This window comes from Cercospora kikuchii (assembly GCF_019650295.1).
Source record: "Cercospora kikuchii DNA, contig_00003, whole genome shotgun sequence".
Classification (NCBI taxonomy): Eukaryota; Fungi; Ascomycota; class Dothideomycetes; order Mycosphaerellales; family Mycosphaerellaceae; genus Cercospora; species Cercospora kikuchii.
The window spans coordinates 2818700-2842995 of NW_025408584.1; the positions used below are offsets into that span (position 1 = coordinate 2818700).

At 54.1% G+C, this 24296-nt stretch overlaps 8 protein-coding genes across 8 annotated transcripts; 5 read left to right on the forward strand and 3 right to left on the reverse strand.

The window, feature by feature from the left end:
- Positions 1 to 1534: 1534 nt before the first annotated feature.
- Positions 1535 to 2959, forward strand: CKM354_000547900 (uncharacterized protein; the record flags this gene model as incomplete). Its single annotated transcript, XM_044800753.1, has 1 exon — positions 1535 to 2959. The coding sequence occupies one exon, from the start codon at positions 1535 to 1537 to the stop codon at positions 2957 to 2959; it is 1425 nt and encodes a 474-aa protein (XP_044656688.1).
- A 54-nt stretch (positions 2960 to 3013) lies between these two features.
- CKM354_000548000 (uncharacterized protein) lies at positions 3014 to 4632 on the reverse strand (the record flags this gene model as incomplete). The annotated part of the gene is made up of 2 exons (XM_044800754.1): positions 3014 to 3232; positions 3286 to 4632. The coding sequence occupies 2 exons, from the start codon at positions 4630 to 4632 to the stop codon at positions 3014 to 3016; spliced, it is 1566 nt and encodes a 521-aa protein (XP_044656689.1).
- A 2065-nt stretch (positions 4633 to 6697) lies between these two features.
- CKM354_000548100 (uncharacterized protein) lies at positions 6698 to 8505 on the reverse strand (the record flags this gene model as incomplete). The annotated part of the gene is made up of 2 exons (XM_044800755.1): positions 6698 to 7795; positions 7855 to 8505. The coding sequence occupies 2 exons, from the start codon at positions 8503 to 8505 to the stop codon at positions 6698 to 6700; spliced, it is 1749 nt and encodes a 582-aa protein (XP_044656690.1).
- A 403-nt stretch (positions 8506 to 8908) lies between these two features.
- On the forward strand, positions 8909 to 10729 carry CKM354_000548200 (uncharacterized protein; the record flags this gene model as incomplete). The annotated part of the gene is made up of 1 exon (XM_044800756.1): positions 8909 to 10729. One exon carries the CDS (start codon positions 8909 to 8911, stop codon positions 10727 to 10729), a length of 1821 nt encoding a protein of 606 aa, XP_044656691.1.
- Positions 10730 to 11268: 539 nt separating this feature from the next.
- On the forward strand, positions 11269 to 12551 carry CKM354_000548300 (uncharacterized protein; the record flags this gene model as incomplete). The annotated part of the gene is made up of 2 exons (XM_044800757.1): positions 11269 to 11460; positions 11517 to 12551. 2 exons carry the CDS (start codon positions 11269 to 11271, stop codon positions 12549 to 12551), a joined length of 1227 nt encoding a protein of 408 aa, XP_044656692.1.
- Positions 12552 to 12851: 300 nt separating this feature from the next.
- Positions 12852 to 14131, reverse strand: CKM354_000548400 (uncharacterized protein; the record flags this gene model as incomplete). Its single annotated transcript, XM_044800758.1, has 3 exons — positions 12852 to 12961; positions 13017 to 13787; positions 13837 to 14131. 3 exons carry the CDS (start codon positions 14129 to 14131, stop codon positions 12852 to 12854), a joined length of 1176 nt encoding a protein of 391 aa, XP_044656693.1.
- An 818-nt stretch (positions 14132 to 14949) lies between these two features.
- CKM354_000548500 (uncharacterized protein) lies at positions 14950 to 17848 on the forward strand (the record flags this gene model as incomplete). The annotated part of the gene is made up of 2 exons (XM_044800759.1): positions 14950 to 16077; positions 16133 to 17848. 2 exons carry the CDS (start codon positions 14950 to 14952, stop codon positions 17846 to 17848), a joined length of 2844 nt encoding a protein of 947 aa, XP_044656694.1.
- Positions 17849 to 19524: 1676 nt separating this feature from the next.
- CKM354_000548600 (uncharacterized protein) lies at positions 19525 to 23825 on the forward strand (the record flags this gene model as incomplete). Its single annotated transcript, XM_044800760.1, has 2 exons — positions 19525 to 19789; positions 19840 to 23825. 2 exons carry the CDS (start codon positions 19525 to 19527, stop codon positions 23823 to 23825), a joined length of 4251 nt encoding a protein of 1416 aa, XP_044656695.1.
- Between the last annotated feature and the right edge of the window lie 471 nt (positions 23826 to 24296).

The window sequence follows — 24296 nt, forward strand, 5'->3', positions numbered from 1 at the left end:
ACCGGTTGGTAATCGAAGAGGTCAAATAGATGAAGGCATGCGGCCGCCCGCTGGCGTTCAGAGTATCTGCTCCAATCTCGGAGGAGTATGGGACGATAAGGCTGAAGTGTAGGTCAATGCAGAAGCACCGTGGTCGCGGAGAATACTGCACAAGGCGAGGATCTACTCGTGCCTCGTTTGAAGATCTGATTGAGCCAGTTTAGCACGTTCTGGTGCTGTCGAACGAGTCGTATAGAAGCCGTGCCGCGGCGGATGCAACATTACAGCCCTTGCAATGGCCACGAGAGGGTAAGATTTACACGCGCTGGGCCACTCAGCGCCTTGGAACCAACACATCCATACGAAGGCATGCGGTCTGCCGCTGGCGGCCGTGATGGCATGGCCAATGTCTTGCGGAAAAGCTGTACCGGGGTATTGCTATAGCGAGGATGGGGCGGTGCCGCCAACGTCAGCGCTGAGGATGCCGTACGAGGAGAACAAGGGCGCTGATCCTCGAGGCCACTGGAGGGGAGCGACGGGCTGTCGCGGGGACAAGCTCGAGGGAAACGTGAGGTTCGGATCCATGTCATCACGGCGGCGGCTATGTTTGATGAGGTGCACCGCGGCGAATGGCCGGCGGCCGCTCGGTGGAATCTTTGCCTTTGCTGGCGCTCAGTCCTGTTCGCTGGCCGATACAACTTAGGTCAACGCCACACCAATGCCACAATCAGCCGAATTGCAAGCCTCATACATTTGTAGTCGACCATGGCAGAAGCGGCCGCAGATGATCATCAGTGATTCAGTCCAGCTGAACTTCCAAGGCAGAAACAGGGTCGGGGGAGCGATGTGCGACGGGCGCGGACGCGGAAGCAGCAGCACACAACTCTATTTCCTCGCGCCATTGCCGCCCACACCGATCACCACCTCAACAATGGAAAACAATTGAGACATGTCGCACAATGCCCTCCCGCGACCAGAAGTATATTGCGATCGATATGATGCTCTGCGTCCGAATACAGCCATGAAAACTGCCGTTCTGGCGCCTTTCCGCCAGGCGTGGCATTCAAATCCCTCAACAGCAGAAGCGATGGCATGATCAAGGGGCCGCGTGTGAAGCTCCGATGATGATGTGGCTACAGCCATCTGCACAGCTCGTTGGCTGGTCTGCCGTTTTGCTGAGTACATGAGGACACTGTTCTCCTCTCTCAACATGGAGCCGCGAAATTGCCTTGCGTGAGGCTCTTTGTGCAAGGATCGAGCAAGGGAAGCAAGGAGAGTTGTTCAGGACGCAAGAGAGGCTGTAGGCGGCACTATGGAGTGAGAGTCCCTGGCCAAGACGTCACAGCCTGCAACAGTCGTCGAAGCATATTTGTTTCTGAAAGTTGACGAATTATCGCACCTCTACGTCAGCTGAGGGTACGGAGCGTGGGTGAGCGTTCGTCGCCTTTCTGTTGTACGGCGTGCGCCTCAAGATTGCCGCAGTGGGTGCGACACCCGTCCTGCCTGCGATATGGCACGCGCGATCCGCTTTACACTGGCTGCGACGGCGGCGTCCATGCTCTTACTGATAAGGTGGATCGCAACTGGACGACGGGCGCCGCAACTGGATTTCAACGCTTTCACTCAACTCGACAATACTACTGACTGCGCGTTCCTCGACGATGTGCGCGAAGCACTGAGCCTTCCTCCTACGATTAAATATGCGCGGCGCGTGATCCGGTCGCGATCAGTCAACAACCCTATCAACAGCCAAGGATCACCTATCAAAGTCGATACGAGGCTGATCCCAGCGTTTGGTTCTGTTCGATTCGATAATGAAGACTGCCACCTGAAAGACAATGCTTTGGAGAACGGAGGCGAGCCCGCAATGGTGGAGTACAACGAATCTTCCTTCGGAGACATCGATACTTCACGCTTGCTTCTCGGAGCTTCGACATCACTACACCGGTTTGAGAAGGTTATTCCGCAGTTGGCTCGTTGGCTAGCCAATACTAAGGCGTCTTTGGTCGTCAACATCAGAGACCACAAAGACACGGCGAAGATGGAAAGGGTTCAGATGCTCGCTGAAGCGGCCGGGATTGACGCCGTGCTGCTGCATGAGAAGGTGGGCAGCGCAGGAAATGGTGCCGATCATGCGCAACAAAATTTCGCCATTGTCAAATGTCTCTACCGGCGTCGAGAGTTACATCACAAGTGGTTCGCGGTCATCGATGAGGACACCTTTTTCCCATCCTTGCCCGCAGTCCTCCACGCTTTGCAGCCCTACGACCCCTCGAAACCTTGGTATATTGGATCCATGTCAGAAGACTGGTCTCAAATTGCGCAGAAGCATGGCTACATGGCTTACGGTGGCGCTGGTATCTTCTTCTCCGGACCGTTGCTCGACGTACTTCATGAGAATTTCGATGCTTGTGTCAAGAATGGCTTTGGAGGAGACGAGCTCTACAAATTCTGTATATACAGCCACACCTCGCCTCCTGTTCAGCTGACTCTACTTTCCGGGTTACATCAATTGGACTTCCATGTGGATGCGAGTGGGTGGTACGAGGCCGTACCAAGACCCTTACTCAGCTTGCACCACTACAATACCTGGCACCTCTTCCCCGTTGAGTATGGACACCTCGTGGCAGACATTTGTGGAGCCGAGTGCTTTCTTCAGCGTTACCGTTTCGACGAGAATGTTGTCCTCACAAATGGGTACAGCGTCGCACAGTATCCAGCAGGGGCCGACCATCTTGATCTCGCTCGCGTCGAAGGCACTTTTGAACATGATGATGAGCAGTTCTTGTTCAGTCTAGGCGCGGTCCGACCAAAACTCTCCATCAAAGAAAAGATCAGCTGGCGACTTGAATACGCTCAGAAAACGCCGTCTGGAGACGTCCGTCAATTTTACATCAGACGCAAAGGCCACAATATGACTGATCACGATAGACTGAAGACTGATGTCGAGAGCGTTCTAGAACTGGAGTGGAAGCGATGAAGAATCTCTCGTCTCAACTGCCAGCGCTTCGCCGTTAGACGTATTTAATGGCAATTATGCTGGAGATTGGGCACCGTTGCCCTCGACACTGTCCACTACGTCGGCCTTGTGCGACTTCTTCGACTTGAAGATGCTGCCACCGGTCCAGATAGCCGTTGGTAATGCGGTGACGATGCTCACGCACCCAAGTATCAAGACCGCAGTACCCCAGCCTCGAGCCTCGACCACCAGTCCTGCCAAAAGAGGTCCTATCATTGAGCCGGCAGCCCAGGCCTGTCATTGAAGTCAGCACAGCGAAGCCAAAACCCACGAAGTAGTTATCATACCATGTTGAACAGACCATAAGCTTGAGCGTAAGCACCATTCTTTCCAAAGAACCCTGGCGGCCGCCGTTTTGCTTTGGCATCGACTGCATACGACATTTCTGCCATAAGAGGCACCAATGCTAGCGTTAGCCCTACACCAATGAATGCCAGGAAGGCACACAGCATCACTTTGTGGTTGATGCTATTTTCTTCCACCAATCTCAGCAAAATCAAGAAAGGGCACGAGAGGATAAATCCAGCTGTTGCCAACCATCGCGGGCCATACTTGTCTGCCAGTGTTCCGACCACAGGGCCAAGGAAGGACGCCAAGACGACGGGCAAGAAAACGAGACCGGCTCCGATCGAGTCCCACTGGAATGTGTTCTTTACGAACAGCGGCAAGATAGCGTCGAAGGAAGTGAGCAGCGATGACTGCATTGTTGTGGCGAAGAGCGCAGCAAGAATTCGTCGAGACCCGAAGAGGAAAACCATTGGAGGCAACTTGGCGACGATGCTTTGAATGGCGGTCGGCGCATTGAGGGGAACTGCTGCTTCAGCCGCATTACTTGGTTGCCGTTGCATGAGGGATGATGGCCTAGAATCGGCTCTCGCAGCGAGCTGCTTCTCCGGCCCGTCAACAGCTTTTGCGCAGCTTTGTCCTTCCTGGGCCCCGTTTCCTTGACTCGGCTCGGTCTCCAAGAAGCTTTCCGGCACATCCAGGTCTGGCAGCCATTGCTTCGCTACTTTGCGTTCAATCATAGCCAACCTGAGCACCAGATCCACAACGATCAGGCCGAACGCCATCGCATAGACAGCGTAGTACCCGGCCTCTGCAAACACAACGCCGCCCAGCAGAGGCGCCAACAACACAGCCAGACTCATAGCCAGGCCGACATACCCCATCGCAGCGCCAATCTCCTCTGGGCCAACCGCATCGACGAGTAATGCTAATCCCGTGACCCAGACAACGGCGGCACTGACGCCCTGCAATACTCTTCCCGCCGCAAACTCTCCAATGCTTCGACCCGCACATAATAGTGCCGTCGATCCTCCGAGCGCCAAGAGGCCGAGCAAGAATGACATTTGTCTCGACTTCATGCGATCAGCCATCCAGCCACATAGTGGAGAGGCGACCAGCAGCGCGGCGCCGTAGACAGCGAGAAATATCGATATCCATCGTTGGACTTGGTTTTCCGGAATGTCTGCTCGTTCAGTGAGAGCGAAAGGGAACACAGGAACGACAATCCCATAGGCAAAGACGTCAGTGAAGACAGCCGAGGCTACAACGACAATGATGAAGGTCTTGGAGCTGCGAAGTCGTAGAAAAATGGGCGGCCTGGTAGGAGAGCCGTAGAGCCATGCGAGCATTGTAGCCTTGCTCCGGCTTTTCTTTTGGACTCTGTGGAATTGTTGATTGCCAGCAGCGGCGACAGCGTGTTCACAAGGCTCCACTTGCTATGGCCTCCAGTATTTCCAGCCTTTCTCGGATCACCAAGCGACCCAGTCGCCAAATTTCGCAGAATTGATGAAAGAGTCTGGCCAGACACAGAAACCCGAATGATAGTAGAATATGCACTCACTTGCAAGGATATTGCGACAGCACATCAACAGTATTTTAGAACACTTGAAGTGCGGAGAGAGAGAAAACGCCCCGAAGCTAGTGAAGTCACAGTGACCGCCACATCGTACTTTGACACCTCGTTCGAAGAGTGGAGACGCAAAAAGTACGATTCTTTCTCTGCAATCTGCACAGTGCTGCAGAGCTGCGCGATGAACTGCCGAATCGAGATTGCATGCTTTGTGCGGCGAGGAATGTGATTCGTCGGAGTTGATCTTTGTTTTCTGCCACGTGCTGTGCGCCATGCATTCGCTTAGAAAATCCCCGCGCTTTCCACGGAGAGGCTTCGAGATTTTAGATGTGGTTCATTCATTATCATTGCTATCGTTTGCTATGTACGATTGTTCTATTCTTATTATGGATAAGATGACATTGTCATCTGCCTCTGCGACATCTGAAATACAGAGAACGTGTATCTGTCTGCGTGGCATGTTGGTGCGACAGCATGCAGTTCCTTGCTAGACATTCTCAAACACCCCTTTACCTCTCCAAAGCAGTCGGTGCCGGTGGACTCATATCAGTCCTTGCAGTTCGTGTCAGAAGAGTCGAGACTGCTGAGCCGCGGCTCGAAGTATACGGCATTGTCCAATTTCCTGAATTGATTATTGAACCACTCGGCAAGCCACGAGAAGCTTCCAATGAGGTGTTTGTTGTTGTTGGTTCGGGTACTGTAAGCGTCTGAATCCGTGTAGATGTCACTCTTGATGTGTAGGTTGTGGTATTCCATGCTGACTCTACTGGCACCACTGGTATGATGCCCGCAAGAGTTGAGCTGGGCGAGGAATAGAACGCTGGGCTTGAGTCGGTCGAGGTGGGTATAGTTGTAGGTGATTCGAGACTGGTAGGTGTGCTTGCAGCGGGTGTGCCTGCTGGTATTGCCGGCGTTGTGGGTAGCGTTGTCTGCTCTGCGCTCGAGCTGCCCATCATCTGTAGTAGCATGCTTTCCATATCTTCTAGTCGAGCTTCTACTGCCTGAACGCATGATAGTAGGTTGGCAGGCAAGTCAGATAGACCATTTTGAATTTGTTGAATGTTCTCGATGGCGGTATCGCCTGCGGTGATGGACGCTGGTAAAAGTTCTGTGGTCGATGCCTCGATTTCGCTTGTCGCTGTCACGGACGGTAATTGGCGACGGTGTTCGTGGTGCATGTGGAAGCGGTGCATGTGTCGCGCATTGCATGAAGATGTCAAAATTGCGCAGGAAAGGGCGAGGAATGAAAGTGAGAGCATCTTTGCAGCGACTGGATGTTGGGTCAAAGGTTCTTGTTTGCACTTTGCTGCGTTCGCGGCCATACTTTGTACAGCAGAAGTGAGGAGGCTGTCGACAGAATGCAGGCGCATGGTGTGGTGTGGCGAGAGCATGAATGTTTCAGCCGACGTCAGGCGGGATTTTTGCATTCCAGGAGAGCCACCTGTGGTCCACCACTCAGCGACAGATTCAGATCGCCACAAAGGACACCTCTCTCTGAATATGAAGAGACCTCACAGCCGTAGGAATTACTTGAGATGCGGTCAGCAATTGAAAGAAGACAAGCCTGTCTACGAAAACGCAAGGCGTTCACTGCTTCTCAGCCTATGAAAGAGGCGCAGTGGGAGGTAGAGAACTGTGTGAGACACGATTAGAAGCTGCTGACGACTTTTATCAGCCCAGCAGACCTTTTCTGTTTAATTGAGACGAAAGTCTGCTCGTCAAGCCTTCTATCGCTTGATTCACATCTTCAGATGCGAGCAGCCGGTCGTTACCTCTGCGAAGAGTCCTGTAGCAGCCTCTGGACTGAGTTTCTGGGTCACGTTGTGCCGTCTTCCGGGAGCTCTCTAGGCGTCCGTGATCTCGAACTTCACCAGTAAATTACAGAAACTCTCGCGTCCTTTGAGATCCAGCATTCTTACAAACACCCATTGATTGTTGCTGACGTAGCTCAGTCTTACCGCCGCCACGCACTGCTTCGGGTTGACTGCGAATTTGTCGTCCGACTTGATCAGGATTCGCAAGAAGACGAGCTCGTTCTCCTCATAGTCCCAGTCCAGCTGCTCGTTCCACAACGGGTCGGTCGGAGGTGGTTGCTCACCGCGATGCAGAATGCCGAGTGTGTGCTGCTTATACGCTGACGTCTTCCGCTTCGTTGGTGGCTTATCGACTGAGTCCGGATGCTCGAGTGTGCACGTTACATATGGTTTGATGGGATCATCTGCATCACGATCCTTTGGAACGGGTACATCTGTGGCACCAGCAACGTGCAAACGAAGATGCTTCTTCCTGCCGGTGCTGAGCTTTCCAGATCCACCTGCACGGAGAGCAGCGGGCTTTAGAACATATCCATCGCTACCACTGAACAAGGCCTCGTTCAGTTGCATACTGGCGTCGAATGTCTGCCAGTTCAAAGCGCAAATTTGCGCACCGACTCCCCAGAATGGCACAGGGTTCAAATTCTTGGATGAAATGCGAGTGCCTTTGGGATAGACTCGCATAAGATGTTGTGCGTTGTGCTGGCTGATTTTAGACCCGTTTAGATGTAGATCCAGCTTCATCAGACCAGATTCCGAGACGTTGATCAGGTGATGAGGAGGTCCGTCTTGAAGCACACTCTCATACCAGGAGTTGTTCGCAGGTTTCACAGACTGTGCGTACACACCAAGCTCTGCCAGCTCCGGGACGATGATGCCCTGTGCGCATTCACGTTTCTCTTTGCGCCACTTCTCGTGGTCAATCCTGGCTTGCTCATCTTCGTCCTCGTCATCGCTGTCATCGGACTCTGCTTCGTCTGGGAGATGGTATTCGACGATGACCGCAATCTTGGAGCCAAGTTCAATTAGATCAACATGCTTGCCGGAATTGTTCTGCTCTCTGGTGCCCTCATCCCGGACTTCGCTGCTGAGTAGACGATCGCCCCATACTTCGCGCATGATGTGCACCTGGGTCAGTAAGTGTCAGTAGAGATCACGCTGTTCGGTACCAGGAAGGAAATACTCACAAGCCGCTTTTGGCCATGGTCACCGCAATGGTTCTCAAGCGAGATCAGGATCGGAGCAGAAGCGTAAGATGTCTCCTGTGGCATCTTCGCTTCCTTGTCCACCACATCTCTGATGGTCTCGCACACAGCGCGAAAAGGCACTCGGGAAGCTAGAGTCCAGCCATGAGTTACCTTAGGCTCATCTTCGTCGTCGCTGTTGTCCCAAGCGTCGATCTCCACACACCGCGACCCAGCTACCAATGCTGTCTCGTACGCCACAGCGGAAGATGAACCATAGAGCTGATGGGCTAGCAGATAGGTGTTGTGGCTTGAACTGATAAAGTATTCCGTAAGAGGGTGACTGCGGTCTGTGACCTCTCTTGGGACATGAATATGTGGGTTGTCCAGCATTTCCTTGAGAGCTCCCGAATTCTCGGCCCCGTGAACATTCAAATTCACGTCCTGCGGGGTGAGGATCTTTTCATTGATGAGGAACATCTTGAGAGCATGGCTGACCCGTAACTGTTCTTTCGTGATCTTGGAGACTCTAGATGCATGACCGCCGCCAGCGACGGAGTCAACCTCAACTGCTTCGCCATGGTCGTCCTCGTCTCGCTCGCGCTTGGCGAATGGGTTCAGCTTCTCAACTGCAGAAGTCAGGAAAGATGCCATCTTCGATAACGGGATCCCAACTCTCAGACTGGGCACTGATTCTTATATTGGTCTGGGCCCAATTCTCTCCGCCCAGGTGCTACGTCAGCGAAAGCTTGGCCCGCGGTGTTCTCGTATGGAGGCAGTGCGGGGACCAGCTTGCATCTCAGGTTATGTCGTAGGGCCGGAGTTGTCGTAGTCGATTGATAATACTCCCAGTTGTGCCTCAGGTAACAAGAGCTAGGATGTGCTCAATGGTGTTTGCCGACCAGGAAGTGACTTCCAGCTGAAACCACTACTTTTGGCAACCAACATCGCCTGTCTCCACTTGCCGATTCAACTGTTTGACGACCTTCCTTTCCTGGGCATTGTGCAAACAACATTGACAGAAACTTGTCATTTGGCAGTCCCTCCGAGATCCAAGATGTCCGACGAGGCTATCAAGGACACAGAGGCAGCAATGGGCCATCTCAATGTCAGCAATGGCGACTCAGAGACAGAAGATGAGCGTGAACGGAGAGAGTTCGCCGAATGGGCAGAGAAGGAGGGAGTGCCAACTATGGACCAGCCCTTCATCCAAAAGTATCTCGATGGCAGAGACGCGCTTATTGCCCAGGAGAAGCAGCGCCGCAGCGATCACATTTTCCGAGAAGGCATGACCCCTATGCAAAATGAAGCCGCTGCTATCGTGGCTGCTATCCGTTTCTCAGAACAGAATACGCTTTGGCAGCCAGGATTCGAAGACGACCTTGCCAAGACGACGGACCAGCCTATTTACCCTGGTATGATGTTCTCTCTGGCCAAGGAGCGTATGGAGTCCAGTAAGCTATGGCAAATCGTGAGGAAGATGCCGAAGGGCGCGCTACTGCATTGCCATTTGGACGCCATGGGTGACCTCGACTGGTTGGCAGAGACGGCACTTACAACACCAGGCATCTGCATAACGGCATCACACTCCATGCACACTACCAAAATTCGCACCGATCATATGCTACCTTTCATATTCAAGTTCGCCAAAAAGGAATCTCAATCAGAAGGACCTCCTATTTGGTCCGAGTCGTACAAGCCAGAGGACCTGATACCTATCACTGTCGCGGCCGAGAGCTTTCCCGACGGTGGCGTTGAAGGCTTCAAGCAGTGGCTGAAGTCAAGAGTGTCACTGTCTCAAAAGGATGCCATCTCGCACCACTTGGGGCCTGGCGACATTTGGGACCGGTTCAAGGCTTGCTTTCCAATTCTTGTCAGCTTACATCACTACGAGCCTATATTCAGGAAGTTCATTCGGCTCATGTTGAAGGGTCTGCACGACGATGGCGTGAGGTGGGTCGATATCAGGCACGTTCTCCGTTACCCATTTTACAGGGATGGCTCAGAGGCACCGGACGAGGACTACATGTATTGGTTCGAGGTGCTCGAAGATGAAATTGAGGCATTTAAAAATTCAGAAGAGGGCAAAGGGTTCTGGGGCGCAAGCGTGATTTGGACTACCATTCGACAATTTGGAACCAAAGATGTTATTGACGACATGAAGCAGTGCATCGAGCACAAGCTCGCATTCCCGGATAGCATCCTGGGCTACGATTTGGTTGGGCAAGAGGACGCTGGACGGCCATTGCAAGACCTCTTGCCTGAGTTGTTCTGGTTCAAGAAACGTTGCGCTGAAGAAGGCGTAGACATTCCATTCTTCTTCCACGCTGGAGAAACGTTGGGCGACGGCGACGAAGTAGACGAGAACTTGTTTGATGCAGTGATTTTGGGAACTCGGAGAATTGGTCATGGTGTGTCATTGCAGAAACATCCGTTACTGATTGACATGGTCAAGGAGAAGAAGATTCTTGTCGAGAGCTGTCCAGTCAGCAACGAAGTTCTGCGATATACTGGAAGCATCATGTCACATCACCTGCCCAGCCTTTTGGCACGAGGTGTGCCATGTGCCCTGGCAAATGACGATCCAGCAATCCTCGGACATGGCATGAATGGCATGACGCACGACTTCTGGCAGGCTCTACAAGGTTGGGAGAATCTGGGACTGGCTGGACTGGGCAGCTTGGCAGAGAACAGTGTGCGATGGGCAAACTACGAAGAGTGTTCGGCCAAGCAATGGCAGCAAGAAGTCAAGGAGGGCAGTTTTGGCAAGAGCCTGCGAGCGAAACGACTGAAGGAGTGGCAGGAAGAATTCGAAAAGTACTGCCAGTGGATTGTGTTGGAGTACGGGGCTGAGACGGATATGGATACGTTGGACTAGACGAAGACACACGATCTATGGATGATTGGATGAGCGACGAGACTTGCAAGACAGGGCGTAGCAGAATAGAAATGGAACTGTGGAAAGTGCACAACTATCGTACAGAGGCCACACTGTCGGAATGGCGGCTCGAGCTGAATTCCTGCCTGCATGATTTCTCAGCCCGTTTGGGACAGCTAAACTATTCACAGCCGCCGCGCAGTCGTATTCTGAGCGTCCTCAATAATCCTTCGACTCCACAAGGCATCAGTGAGTGGCGTGGATTGACGCTGCTCACCGGTCGCGTTTCATTGGAGATTTGATTAGGACCAACCACGAAGCGCGTCAAAAGTGAGTGGTCTAGACAGCCGCGCCAGCGCCCGGCACAGAGGATCCGACACTTCGTCATCCGGACTGCGCCTCGTGCGCCTGCTGCCTGCTCCAACACCACCTCACTCCTCGCCTCTCCCTTCTCTACCACTGCGCACCCGTGCGGCCTCTCCTTGTTCTTCATTTCTCACCCGCGACTGCGCACTCGACTGACCACAACCATCATCACCATGTCCGGCATTCACGGACAAGTTCTCGGCCATGTGGCCAAGCGCAGCTACGAGGCGGTGCAGGAGCACATGTCCCAGCTGCAGCACGATGCCACGCTCTACGACCAGGCTGGACCGGAGATGGAGGTGCAGCCATGGGAGATGTTGCCCGTCATTGTCACTGGCTTCCTCACGCTTCTCCTGATCGCAGCGGTACGCTCGTACGCCCCGAACCCCTCATGCGCCACACACTGACCAGTAACGAGTAGATCAAGTACACTGTCGGCGAGGTCGTTGCCAGCCTTGCTATGATCGAGTCGCCCACCACCACTGCCATCGTACAGGACAAACCGCCTGCTTATGCCGACGAGCCAGATGCGCCGGTGGAGAAAGAGCCGCTGATGCCTTCCGAGGCGGAGGCCGACGTTGAGGTCACACTGATCAACAACAAGCCGGTCACTTCGAGCATCCGCGCGTCTGTCAGGCATCTCACGAATATTGGCGGCTTCCGCGGGAGGTTCAGAGGCGCTGCTGTGTCAGTCGTGTACCACTTTGCGCACAGCCTGATCACCAACTTCCTATCTGGACTGCTGGGTATGGGTTTGTTTGGCAGCGCAATCATGTACACTGTCGCATCGCTTGGACTGGCACGCCTCCACATGGTCTGGACCCACACCATGATCGGTCAACCCGTGGCTCAGCCTTTCTACCGCCGCTTTGTTCCACGCAAGCAATGCAAGGCCATTCTCCTCCCATCTTTGGTCTTCGCTATGGCGCAGCAAGCGACTCTGATCCTACCACTCATCGTCGCTGTCGCCTTGGGCTTGCCTGACATCGACCACAGCCAGGTCACACATGCCGCCAAGCATGACTGCAACAAGCTGGTGTGGATGGCCTTGCGCTTTTTGGCCGTCCCAGCTACTGGCCTCTTTGTCGCTTTCGCCGTTTTGCTGCCTGCGACAGTCACTCTCACCCGGATTGAAGCTCTGCTTCTCCCTGAGGACCAGGACACCATTGTTCCCTTCGACCGCAGTGCGATTGTCGGTAACGTGGACATCACTGCTAAGGGCAGCTCTCGCGCCGTCTTCATCCAAGCATGGAGATCTTTTGACAGCTCTGCACGATGGAGATTGATCAAGCTGTACGTCAAGATGGCTGCCATGCAGCTCGGCCTTATCTTCGTAAGCGTCCACTTGATGGTCGCCGAGATCTATGTTATCGGCGGCGAGAGGCTCGGTCTCCTCATCAAGAGCGCTCTCGCGCAGATGCAACTTGCAGCCATCGAGGCCAATGGCGAGAACTAGATGCGTATTTCCTGCAAACCTCTCACTCTGTCACCTCAATCAATGCAGCGGTCGAGTCAGGTCACTTGAACGGCTCTAAAGGACGAATTCTTGGGCTACATCAAACTGAACTTGGAATAGGCCATTTGTAAAATACTTCCTCTAAGCGTGTATGTATCAGTCTCAAAAGAACTTTCTGAACCAGCCACTCTGGCAAAAGCACAAAGTCTGATAATGTAAGTATTTCACATTGCAGCGAGCTCATCTGCTACAGACAGTTTCAAAGCAGCAAGGGTATCACAAAATTCGCACAAAAGTAACTCAGGCAAGCTCAGCTTCGATCAAGGCCTGTTCGGACAGCGATGAACAGTACCACTTCGTGATCCGGAAACCAGAGGTCTCGAGCAGCGACTGCCATTCTTCCTTGGTTCCTGATTGCACATCAGTGTTTGGTTTCGGCATAACTCCAATCGGATCAGGACTTACTCTCTTGCGCGCCATTCATAATCATATGCAAATCACTAGCAGAGACCATGGTGTCCATGCTGGCCGAAAGCACAATATCGTTGATAAGCAGTCGACTATATCCGCGCTTGAACGCAGGCTTGAGGTTCGCGAGGATCTTCTTCGCTTCCTCCTCCGGCCAGTCGTGCAGGACCAGGTGCATGAAATACACGGCCGCTCCGAGGACTGGTTGTGGTTCGAAGAAATTGTGACTCGTTTTAACGATGGTCTCGCCTGCCGCTTCGGCGCGATCAACGACTTCTGTTAGGTCTTGGAGGACGATGCTGCCAGCTGGGAAGTCTTGAGGGGCTTTGCATCGCAAAGCTTCTGAATCTTGACCAACGCCTCCTCCGATATCGACGAATGCCACGGTGTCTGGTTCTAAGCGATTCACGATTTCTTCTTTCCAAGGGTAGAATTCAGTCCACTTCGCGCTGTGGTTACCGCGGAGTCGCATAACGTGGTGCAGGCTGATGAATGCTTCAGAATTCTGCTGAAACCATGGCACTAGCTCTGATCCAGAGTGGTAACGCCAAAGGGCATGTCCTGGATCTGCTGGATTGGCATACTGAGTCGCAGCGAGGAATTCTGGCATTTTGGTTGCCGCAGGAGAGACGACGTGGCTGTGGAAGGTCATTGCGGCTGCGAGCGATTTGTCTTGAAGAGCTTGCGTGAAGTGCGTAAGCTTGAAGGTTTGGGTTACTGAGCAGTATTCGAGCCAGTGGTGTGGGACCATGGTGAGGAGGAGACGACCTGGAAATTGTCAGTGCCTTTCAATGAACTTGCTGCAAGAATCACGTACAGAGCAGTCGAGAGTCGCAGCTGGTCATTCGCGCAAGTTCATCCAAGGATTTGGCGCTGTGGACCGGCTGCCATTTCTCGAAGAGTTGCAAGTTGATCAACGTCTTCAGCGCTGCAATCGCAAACGGATCGATCATCAACATCCGGCAAATGGTTTCCCACGGGGTTTCAATCTTGGAAAGCAGCTTATACGCCAGCTGCACAGCATTTCGGCGCTCGCATTCATCCTGAAATTCGGCACTGGTCGCTTCATCCGCCAACACCTGTAGACGCTGAAAAGTCTCTGAGGTAGCCATAGTGAAGGTTGTTGCAATTAATCGTCTGACCCCAAAAGATCGAGTGCTTTGAGTCAAGCGACAATAAGGCTCGGGAAATGGGCACTTTGTATTTCCGTTGAAAGCCGCAGGCAAACGTTTCCACTTCCAAGACAAACGCCCCGAATAGTATAATGGTGGCAGTGAACAATTTCTGAAGGATGGGCGTCCCAGGCATAGGCCGCTAATACGATACGAAGGGGTCCAGGCTGCAGTGTCACATGGAGGATTGCGTTGGTTAAAGCTCGGGAAATGCTATGCAGGAACGGGCGCCCTCTCAGCCCTACGACTATGACGGATAATCCAACCAACTTGTTGCTCAGTTTCCAATCAATTGCAGAATCCTTCTCGAATAATGCGCAGCTACGCAGCTGCGCAGTGTCTTCAGCGCTGATGACTCGACTCTTCTTGTTGGTACTACTGGACTGCGGTCTATGGCCTGCTGAAGATAGCAACTCGCGTTTTCTTGTTTCTCCCCACTTGGATCAAAGGGCTCTGATTTTTTTGTTCATGGCCATACGAAGGTGGCCTGTGTTGGTCCACGTGTGCAGAACAAAGGAAGGCCGCCATGTGGCAGCCACTGGCCAGTCGTTAGGATGCCTTCTCGGAATCACGGCTTCATGGGCGGCGCGTAGGCCGCAATGGAGGGCGTAGGTGATGTGAGTCGAAAGACAGGCCGCTGCTGACGAGCTGGTTTCCTTGTCGTCGTTGGAATGAAATGGTATATTATATCCTGCAGTCAAGCGGCGCAGTTTAGGTTTGTTCATCTCTTCGATATACTGAATTTCTACGTTATCAATATGGCTTCTACAGTACAGACTCTTTTCGATCTGCTTCGACAGAGTGCCGAGAGTGGCATCGATGCAGGCATCGTTGCCTATCCTCTCCACAATACCATCGAAGCACGACGCGTAACATATTCACAACTCTTCTCAGAATGCAGAAGGAGGGCTTCGTTGCTAGCAAGACAACGATGTTTCACAAGAGGAGGCATTATTCTGTTACACTTTAATGACCATCTTGACAACATCATCTGGTTCTGGTCTGTCCTTTTAGCAGGATGTACACCAGCCCTCTCATCACCACTACCCAACGACCTTGATCAACGGCGACAACATCTGGACCACTTGAACAAGCTCTTCGATGCTCCAATATGCTTGACAAGGCAGACTACTTTCTCAGACTTCGCCGTCTGCCCAAGTTTATCACTCCTCGCAATTGACACCATCGAAGCGGAATCAAGTAACAAACATGAGCACATTGAACCTCTATCCATACCCACACCATCCTCCTCCGACCTAGCAGCCCTAATGCTCACATCCGGAAGCACAGGCAACGCCAAAGCCGTCGAACTCACCCACCAACAAATCGTCGCCTCACTAGCTGGGAAGGACAGCGTCACCCGCCTACACGATAACCAATCTCCCATCTCCCTACTAAACTGGATCGGAATGGACCACGTCGCAGCGCTAACCGAAACCCATCTCCTCGCACTCTACCGCAACCTCAATCAAATCCACATTCAACCACCCGACATCGTCTCCGACCCTCTCCTTCTGCTTCGAATGATAGCAAAACATCGCGTAGCGAGGACTGTGGCGCCGAATTTCTTACTTGCGGCGCTGCTAAGAGCTGTCGAGAACTGTGATGAGAACGAGTTGGAGGGCATTGATCTAACAACTCTGACTCAACTCGTTTCAGGAGGTGAAGCGAATCCTGGGAAGCTTTGCGCCAAGCTCGACGAGGTTCTGCAGAAATTTGGGGCACCGGCGGGAGTTCTACAACCTGCTTTCGGGATGACGGAGACTTGTGCGGGTTGTACGTATAATCTTGAGTGTCCTGCGAAGGATGTGGAGAGTGGGATGGATTTTGCATCGCTGGGGAAGCCGGTTGGCGGGTTTGAGGTGAGGGTTGTTGGAAGAGAAGAGGTGAGTAGGATCTGTGAAACATGGACGTGGGTGGTTGAAACTGACTGGTGAGCAGGAAGAGGACTCAACTGAGCAGCTTGGACGACGTGGAATATTGCAGATTCGGGGGCCGATGGTTTTCTCAAGATATTACAACAACCCTGCCGCAACGGCAGAAGCTTTTACCGAGGATGGCTGGTTCGACACGGGTGATGAGGCTATCATCGATGGTGCTGGACGATTGCATCTTGTTGGTCGGATCAAAGATCAGATTCGCATCAATGGCGTGAGCATCGTGGCATCTGATCTGGAGAGTCAACTCAACGCTTTGTCGCTCAGTGGCGCACAAGATGGCTTCTACGCTGCGTTCGGGTATCGACCGACGCCTACAAGCGATGAGAGTCTAGCAGTCCTTTACTTACCGACTCGGACTGAAGATGATGTGCAGAGACAAGCGACGAACGGGGCTATCATGAAGAGCGTCATGCGGAGCCATGGCATCGCTCCGTACGTTCTGCCCGTCGACAACACCATTCTCCAGAAATCGACACTGGGCAAGCTTTCTCGAGGTAAACTGAGAAGAGCTCTCGAGCAGGGCAAGTTGAGCTCATATGAGCAGGCCAATGCTGCGAAGACTTCTTCTGTTGCCGTCGAGCCGAGGAACGAACTAGAGGCACAGCTACTGCGGATCTTTCGAGAGGCTTTGGAGCACAGCCTTGATCTCTCGACCCTGGACGTTGTGACTCCTTGGTTCAATCTAGGTATCACTTCGATTCAGCTGATTCTCTTGAAACGGAAGATCGAGCTCGGAATGAGACTGGCCGAAGTTCCCTTGGTCAAGCTTTTGAAGTGTTCGACGATCGAAGAGTTGGCAGTGGAGCTTCAGCCAAGGAGGCGAAGAGACAGTGTTACAGATTTGGAGGTGGAGATTGAAGAAGAGGCACCATCGGCTGCGTATGATCCTGTGGTGAAGCTGCGAACACAAGGCAGCAAGGCACCTCTCTGGCTCTTCCATCCAGGAGTCGGCGAGGTCTTGGTCTTCATCAACATGGCCAAGGAAATTACAGATCGGCCAGTCTTTGCCCTCCGAGCCCGAGGGTTCAATCCCGGAGAGACGTTCTTCCACAGCATCGAGGAGGCAGTGGACACGTATTACCGCGCCATCAAAAAGCAACAGCCACATGGTCCGTATACACTCGCGGGCTACAGCTATGGCGCGATGCTGGCATTTGAGACAGCGAAGAGGTTGAACAATGATGGCAATGGCGATCAGGTTGAATTTCTCGCCAGCTTCAACTTGCCTCCGCATATCAAGTTCCGCATGCGGCAGCTGGACTGGCGAGCGTGCGCTTTGCATCTTGGGCATTTCCTGGGGCTGCTCCATGATCCGGACCTGGATGACAGCCCCGGAGGGACAGTGTCGACAGACCATGCTTTGGCTGTCAAGGCCATCTTCGACAATGCACCTCAACAGCGTCTCAGTGAACTTTCGCTGACACGGTCGAATTTCCAACATTGGGCAAATCTGGCGCATGAGATGCAGTCCATGGCCCGAGACTACGAACCCGGTGGCAGAGTGTCCAAAATGGATGTCTTCTATTGTCAACCCTTGGCTGTGGTCGCACAGAGCAAGCAGGAATGGCTGGACAACCATTTGAGGCGGTGGAACGACTTCGCATCGGATGTCCGCTGCCATGAGGTTGGAGGTGAGCATTATACCATGATCGGCACGGATCATGTGCAGGCCTTTATGAAAACGTTCACGAAAGCGCTTTCCGATCGCGGAGTGTGAAGGCAGTGCAGTGATGCAGTGGCTGGTGGCGCAAAACCACCTTGCAGAGATGTGTCTCAGAAGAACGATGTCCCGGTTCGCGGCGACATCCGAGATGGAAATGTTTGGCTGGATGCTCAAGGCGGTCAACGACGACTGCACCTCGTTGGAATATTTGGGCAATGTTGCAGGTCTCAGTAGGGACTGCGTCTTTCAGTAACGGCGTGCTGCGATCACGAGCCATCATGCTTCGCGGCGTTGCGGAAGGTGCAAGTCAAGTCTGGTTCAACTTTCAGCCGAAAGCGCGGCAGTGCTTCCTGCTCCGACTCCCTGGCGTGAGAGCAGCGGCATCGCGATTACAGCATTCGCATCGGCATGAGATCGGCTGTGAATCCCAGTTTTCGGAGGCGTGAGACGGCGGCGAGGGTCCTGGCAGGCCGGCGGGAGGAGCATGGTGAGGAGCGGCGTTCTTGGGGTTGGACACGTGTGACGGGGCTACGTGGACGTGTCTTCTTCGATGCTTTGGCGATGCCAGGTGATGGACGAGATGACGGTTGGCAGATTTAGTGACATGTGACAGGAGACTGCTTCAATTTGTTGTCCATTCTACCTCCTAGCTGTCTGGATGACGAGGTCTTGGCGCACCGTTTCCTCCGTCCCGATGACGACCAGCGCAGATGTCTTGTCGTGTGTACCACGATCGCTCTGTCCCCCACGCATCGTATCGCTGCAGCAGCTGTCATTTCCAGGAGAGACATGCACGCTCCCGCACTGCATCGCCGCAGGTTCATGCAATGCAATGTGCTCTTCCTTTACCTTTCCCACCGAAGGAAGGAAGGCGCGCCCGGGTCGGCCCAGTGGGGGGCAGCAGCGACGACGGCTCCTCCCTTGCGCTGCTCTCGTTGCGCCACGTCACGGACGTGTCGACTGGACTTCACTCGTGAACCACCACACGCCCCAGCTCCCACGTCCGCCCGCCATTGGATGCCCGTCGTGTCACAGGCCAGTCGTCCGGCCCGCGCGATGCGTCGCACCAGCCATTGGACAGCGCTTCCGTCTTCGGACATGTCTGCAGCTGTCTGGGAGCCTCCAGAAATCCCAAGGCAAGCACCAGCATTGGCTCCACGGCGCACGAAGCGAATCGGAAATGCTTTCAATGCTTGTCCGCTGCACGTCCGCCCAAAGCACTTTCCTTCTGCTCTGCACTTGCATCGCTAGCCACCATGCCGTCATGTCAGCACCTACCCGACGGGCAGCGACGCCTGCCCTGTCGTGAAGCGTGGTTCCAGTCGGACCGCTGCTGCGCGCTGAATGGTTCATGCTCACATCTTCGCTTTCTGCTCCCGACACGGTACGTGGAGGCAGGCGACCTGTCCGTCGAGGTCGACCTGCGCCTCCGTTGTGAGGAAACATTCGCACGCACGCCGCCCAAGTCGAATCGGCGTTTTGTGTTGCCCCAACCCTGCTGCATCGCACATGTCGCATTTCAGAGATACATGGTGAGCAGTGGAGTCTGCCCAAACTAATTCTTGCAACGTCATCCCACCCTCTCGTGAGCAAAATATCACAACACAACACCACTCTACTCATCACTTGTCATGTCACCGTACGAAGCGAGGCCCTCTGCACACCACGAATTGATGCCTCGGAGAAGCCGATAGCCCGACTGATAGCCCAGCAAATTTGCCAAAGCAGCCATGTCTCTTGACGCAGTCAGAGACAAATATGGCTACAAGAACATCTCGTTTGCAACATGGCGAGACCCCAGACTCAGCGTGCATCCAGCGCGAGGCGGGCCCAAGACACCCACAGTCGACCCAGAGAGCGTGTCGCAGCCATTCATCCCAAAGTACAAAGTGAGGTATCCCGTGCCACCACCTACAGATGACGAGAGTTCAGAGGAGGATGGAGCCGAAAGCGGGGAAGAAGAACAACCGACAGCAGATGCGCCTTCATCCGCAGGTAAGCTCGCGGAGGTGTGGATTAGCTAATCGCGACTCACGCTATATCAGAAACACCTTCTGCTGATGCTCCTCCGAGCGCAGATGACAAGTCAGCTGGCGTAACTGACCAGCCGGCCCCATCTGAAGCAGAGCCTAGCGCCGAAGCAGAGCCCAGCGCCGAACCAGAAGCCGAGCAAAAGGCAGACGAAGCCGATGCTGTTGTCGACCCGCCACCCGTTGAAGAATCTGAAGCAGCTCAGGGTGACGAACCACCTGCCGACGTCACGGCAGAGGCACCTCCTGAGGCAACACCAGAAGCTCCCGCAGAATCCACCCCAGAGCCCGCTGCCGAAAGTATTGAGTCTGCACCTGCGCAAGATCCTCCCGAAGAGGGTGGCGACGCGGCAGGACCCGAGCCAACCCCAGCAGAGAATGAAGCTATGAAAGAAGATGCTACTCCGCCTGCAGCGCCCGAACCTCCAGCCGATGAAGCACCCGAGCAAGTCGATGACAGCAAGGACGATCAAGCTGAAGACGAAGCTGGCGGCGAAATTTCACCTCGATCGGAAGACGATGCATTCGTAGATTTGCCTCCTGAAGCGCCCGAGCCTCCATCTGCTGAGCCAGAGATTGGTGAACCACCAGTAGAGGAGCAGACAGATGCCTCCAATGATGACGACAACGACGATCCCGAGAAGAAAAGCGTACAGTGGGCTCCTGGTACTCCGGATCCCAAGCCAACAAAACGGCCGAAGAAGGCTGCCAAAGGGGCGAAAGGCAAGAAGAAAAAATCTATGCCTGTCAACGACGGTGAAGATCCTGACGAAATAGTGGCCATCGTCGAGGGCCCTGGTGCAGATCCTCAGCCTGTAGAGGCTCCAAGCGAGAGTGTCCCGGACCCTGCGCCCACTGACGTGCCTGCATCAGAGGACACTGTGAGACCTGTCGAGGAAGCAGCCGCTGAGGAGGCAAAGCCCGAAATTGTCGAAGAAGCACCGATCAAGAGCGACCAAGGGAGCGACAAGTCGAAGAAAAAGGATAAGAAATCGTCCAAGAGCAAGGGCAAATCGAAAAGTAAAGAGCCTGAGCCGGTGGTAGAGGTCTCCAAGTCTGGCAAGAAGTCAAAAAAGTCCAAATCCAAGTCGAAGGATTCCAGTGGGCCACCTTTAGGGCTTGGCATTGACTTTAGCGATGTTCCTCCACCTCCACCGCCTGCGCCCGTCGAAGAAGCTGCCGTGGAGGAATTAAGCCCTGCTCCGGAAGAAGCAGTTGCTGCTAATGAGAAGTCAAGCCCTGCACCCGAAGAAGCAGCTGCTACTCCGGAGGAACCAAGCCCAGCTCCTGAGGACACCGCTGCTGCTGCCGCTGAAGAACCACAGTCGGGCATTGAAGAGTCTAGTCCTGCCCCTGATGAACAAAACGCTGCTGCTGAAGAGACAAGTCCTGTTTTCGAGGAGGTAGAGCCGGCAGAAGAGGGAGAACCTGCTGTCGATGTTGAATCGCAAGTACCAGATGGATCGATGGAGGATGCTGCCACGAGTCAGCCAGCCGATACTGAAACAGAAGCGGAGGCAGTTGAAGACAACAAAGAGGCGACCGCAGAAGCGCCAACAGAACCATCCTCAACGGACGAGACAGAAAATGAAGTCGCCACAGAAGCTCAGGAAGAGGACGAGAAAGAGAGCACATCTCAACCTGCTGAGGCACCAAACGAAGACGACGAGCAGCACGACGGCGAGGAGTCGCCGGAAGAAGGGGCTGCTGCTGCAGATGTCGAGCCAGCAAAGGTTGTTGATCCGCAAGCAGATGATGCGAACGAGAGGGAAGAGAGCTTGGAAGCCGTGAGCCCAGTAGACAGTGCTGTTGACATCGAAGACAAAAAAGAAGCCGCGAGCGAAGACGAGTCAGAAACAACATCTGAAGAAGCCGACCAGGACGTGGATCCCGAAACGACGTCCGCGGTTGATGCTCCCGTGGAGGAGATCAAAACAGTCCACGAACACAGAGCTCCTTCGCCCGCACCGGCTGACGATGAAACCGACACAGAAGACGAAGATGGTGGTGATGAGGCAGAGTCCCAAACTGATACACAAGTGGAAGCTGGAGCAACGGATGTACCTGCAGCAGATGATGGCGAAACACCAGCTGAGGCCGAAGTCGAGCCCGTGGCGGAGTCTGCAACTGCAGAATCAGCGCCTGAGGTCGAGGTGCACGATGAAGATGCTTCTGTACCTTCCGCAACAGAGGTCGAAGACGACAACGAGCAAGCGGCCGCCGGTCAAACGGAGGAGTCTCATGTTGAGGGCGAGGCGGAGACGGCAGACGCCCAATATGCAGAGCCTGCAGCAGGAGAGGAGACCGCCGAAGCAAAGCCTGCAGACGAACCGACTGAAGAGCAGAAGCCTGGCGATGATGCGACGCAAGAGGTTCCAACGGATGGGCCACAAGACAAAGAATCAAACGAGCCGGCCAAGGAGGAGGAGCCACCTGCAGCGAGTGTGGAAGAGCAAGTCGAAAAACCCGCCGACGAAGCCGAATTGAACGAGCAGCCTGTCGAGGAATCAAACGAGAATCAGGAAGATCCTCCAGACGAAACCAGCCAACCAGCCGAGGTCGCGGATGCGGTTGCCGCAGAGGAGCCAGCCGCAGAGGAGCCAGCCGCAGAGGAGCCAGCCGCAGAGGAGCCAGCCGCAGAGGAGCCAGCCGCAGAGGAGCCGGCAGCGAAGGAACCGGCTACGGAGGAAGCGCCTGCGAACGAAGCACCTGCGGAAGAGCAGAAGGAAAAAGATCCAGAACCTCCATCCGAGGAGCTCGCCCCTGAGTCCGCACAGGAGCCTGATGTGGAGCCCTCAGTCGAACCTGTAGCGGAGCCAGAAGCGACCACGGAGAAGACTGAGGACTCTGCGGAGGCTACTGGTAACCCTGCAGAAGAGGCAAAGGCCACGGAAGCCGATGATGGTGACAAGGAAGCTGCTCCAGCTAAAGACGGAGTCCCCGATCCTGCATCAGAAGCCGTGCAAGACGAACCAGCTCCGCAAGCAGCTGATGACCAAGCCGGCGAGGCGAAGACTGAGGAGCCGGTCGAAGACTCTATCGCGCCCGAAGACAACCCTCTAGTTATCGAAGTTCCACCAGCCGCCGAGAAGGAGGAAGCGAGCCCTACCAGTCCGGAAGCTCCTCCTTCACCAACGCAAAGCAGACGAAGCAAGCCAGATCATTGGGAACGACCACCGAAGAAGCACACTTCCAGCGATAAGAAATCCTCGGAGAAGCCGCGCTCGAGCAAACACAGTAGTCGTAGATCTCGGTCAGACAAGCCTAGGACAGCAGAAGAAGAGGCTGAGCATCAGCGCCGCAAGCAGGCACGGAGAGCGCTCGAAGCAGCTCGAATTTACGAGGAAGAACGAAGAGTGGCCGAAGAGGAAGAATTACAACGTATCCGACACGAAGCTCGCCGAGCTGCAAGAAAGGCGGCTGCTGCGGAGGCTTCTCGCATCGCAAAAGAAGAAGCCGAGGCGATTGCTCGAGAGGAAGCCGAACGTAGGCGACGTCGACGCGAATCTTACTCTGAGCGACCTCGGTCTCAACGCGAAAGCAAGAGCAGTTCCACTGTGCCAAAGTTGTTCGGCTTTGCCAGAGGTTCGATGGCTCGGACGGATAGTGCTCCAATCCGCGCGAGCAACTACAGATCAGGCAGTCGGCAAGACTCATACGACGGAGAACGACGCAGAAGTCACAGGCATTCGATCGCCCCTAAGGAAGAGATTGTGGTCGTCGATGACGTTGTCATAGAAGCCAAGGAGGAGCCTGCCCCAACAAGCTCGCAAGACAGCTCATCGCATCGAAGACATCGTCATCACCGGCATAGGCCTGAGGAAGAGCGAGGTTCGCATCGACGACGAGAAGGTGAGCGACCTCGAAGCGACCGGAGGGAAGGAGAGCGGCGAGAAGGAGATCGAAAGGCAGGCGAGCGACGAGACGCCGAGCGCAGAAGCAAGAGGTCCGCACCTCCTGAGCAGAAATCGAAGGGGTTCTTCGCATCACTGTTCCGATGAGCTCTGTCACACGAGATATGGATCATGAATGACTAGAGTTCAACCGGGGCCGGATACGCTTTTCCTAGAAGCACATGATGATTGTTTTGCAAGCGTTTAGCGGCACAGCGTGGAGGAATATGGGTCCTGGGCAACGGAAGCATCGCGCATTGCTTGCAGCATTTTGACACGATACTTTCGGATCTGTATTTAATACTAGACTTTAACATCTAGCATAGCGTCTTTATAACTGTATCATCGAAGCATAACTCATACCATTGATCTCAGAGGAAAAAGTTGTGCAGAACTCGGGACGCACAACAGTGCAGCAGCTCGTTTCAGACGCTGTAGTATGATCGTGGCCGGCGAGTGGAAGCGGGATCAACGGGAGCTAGCTCGTGTTTGTCTTGGCAATAATTTTATTTCATGGCGGCTCTTTGGCTCTCAAACGGGACGGCTTCTGGAAAGAGGTGCGGCGCTCTTCCTCCTCTC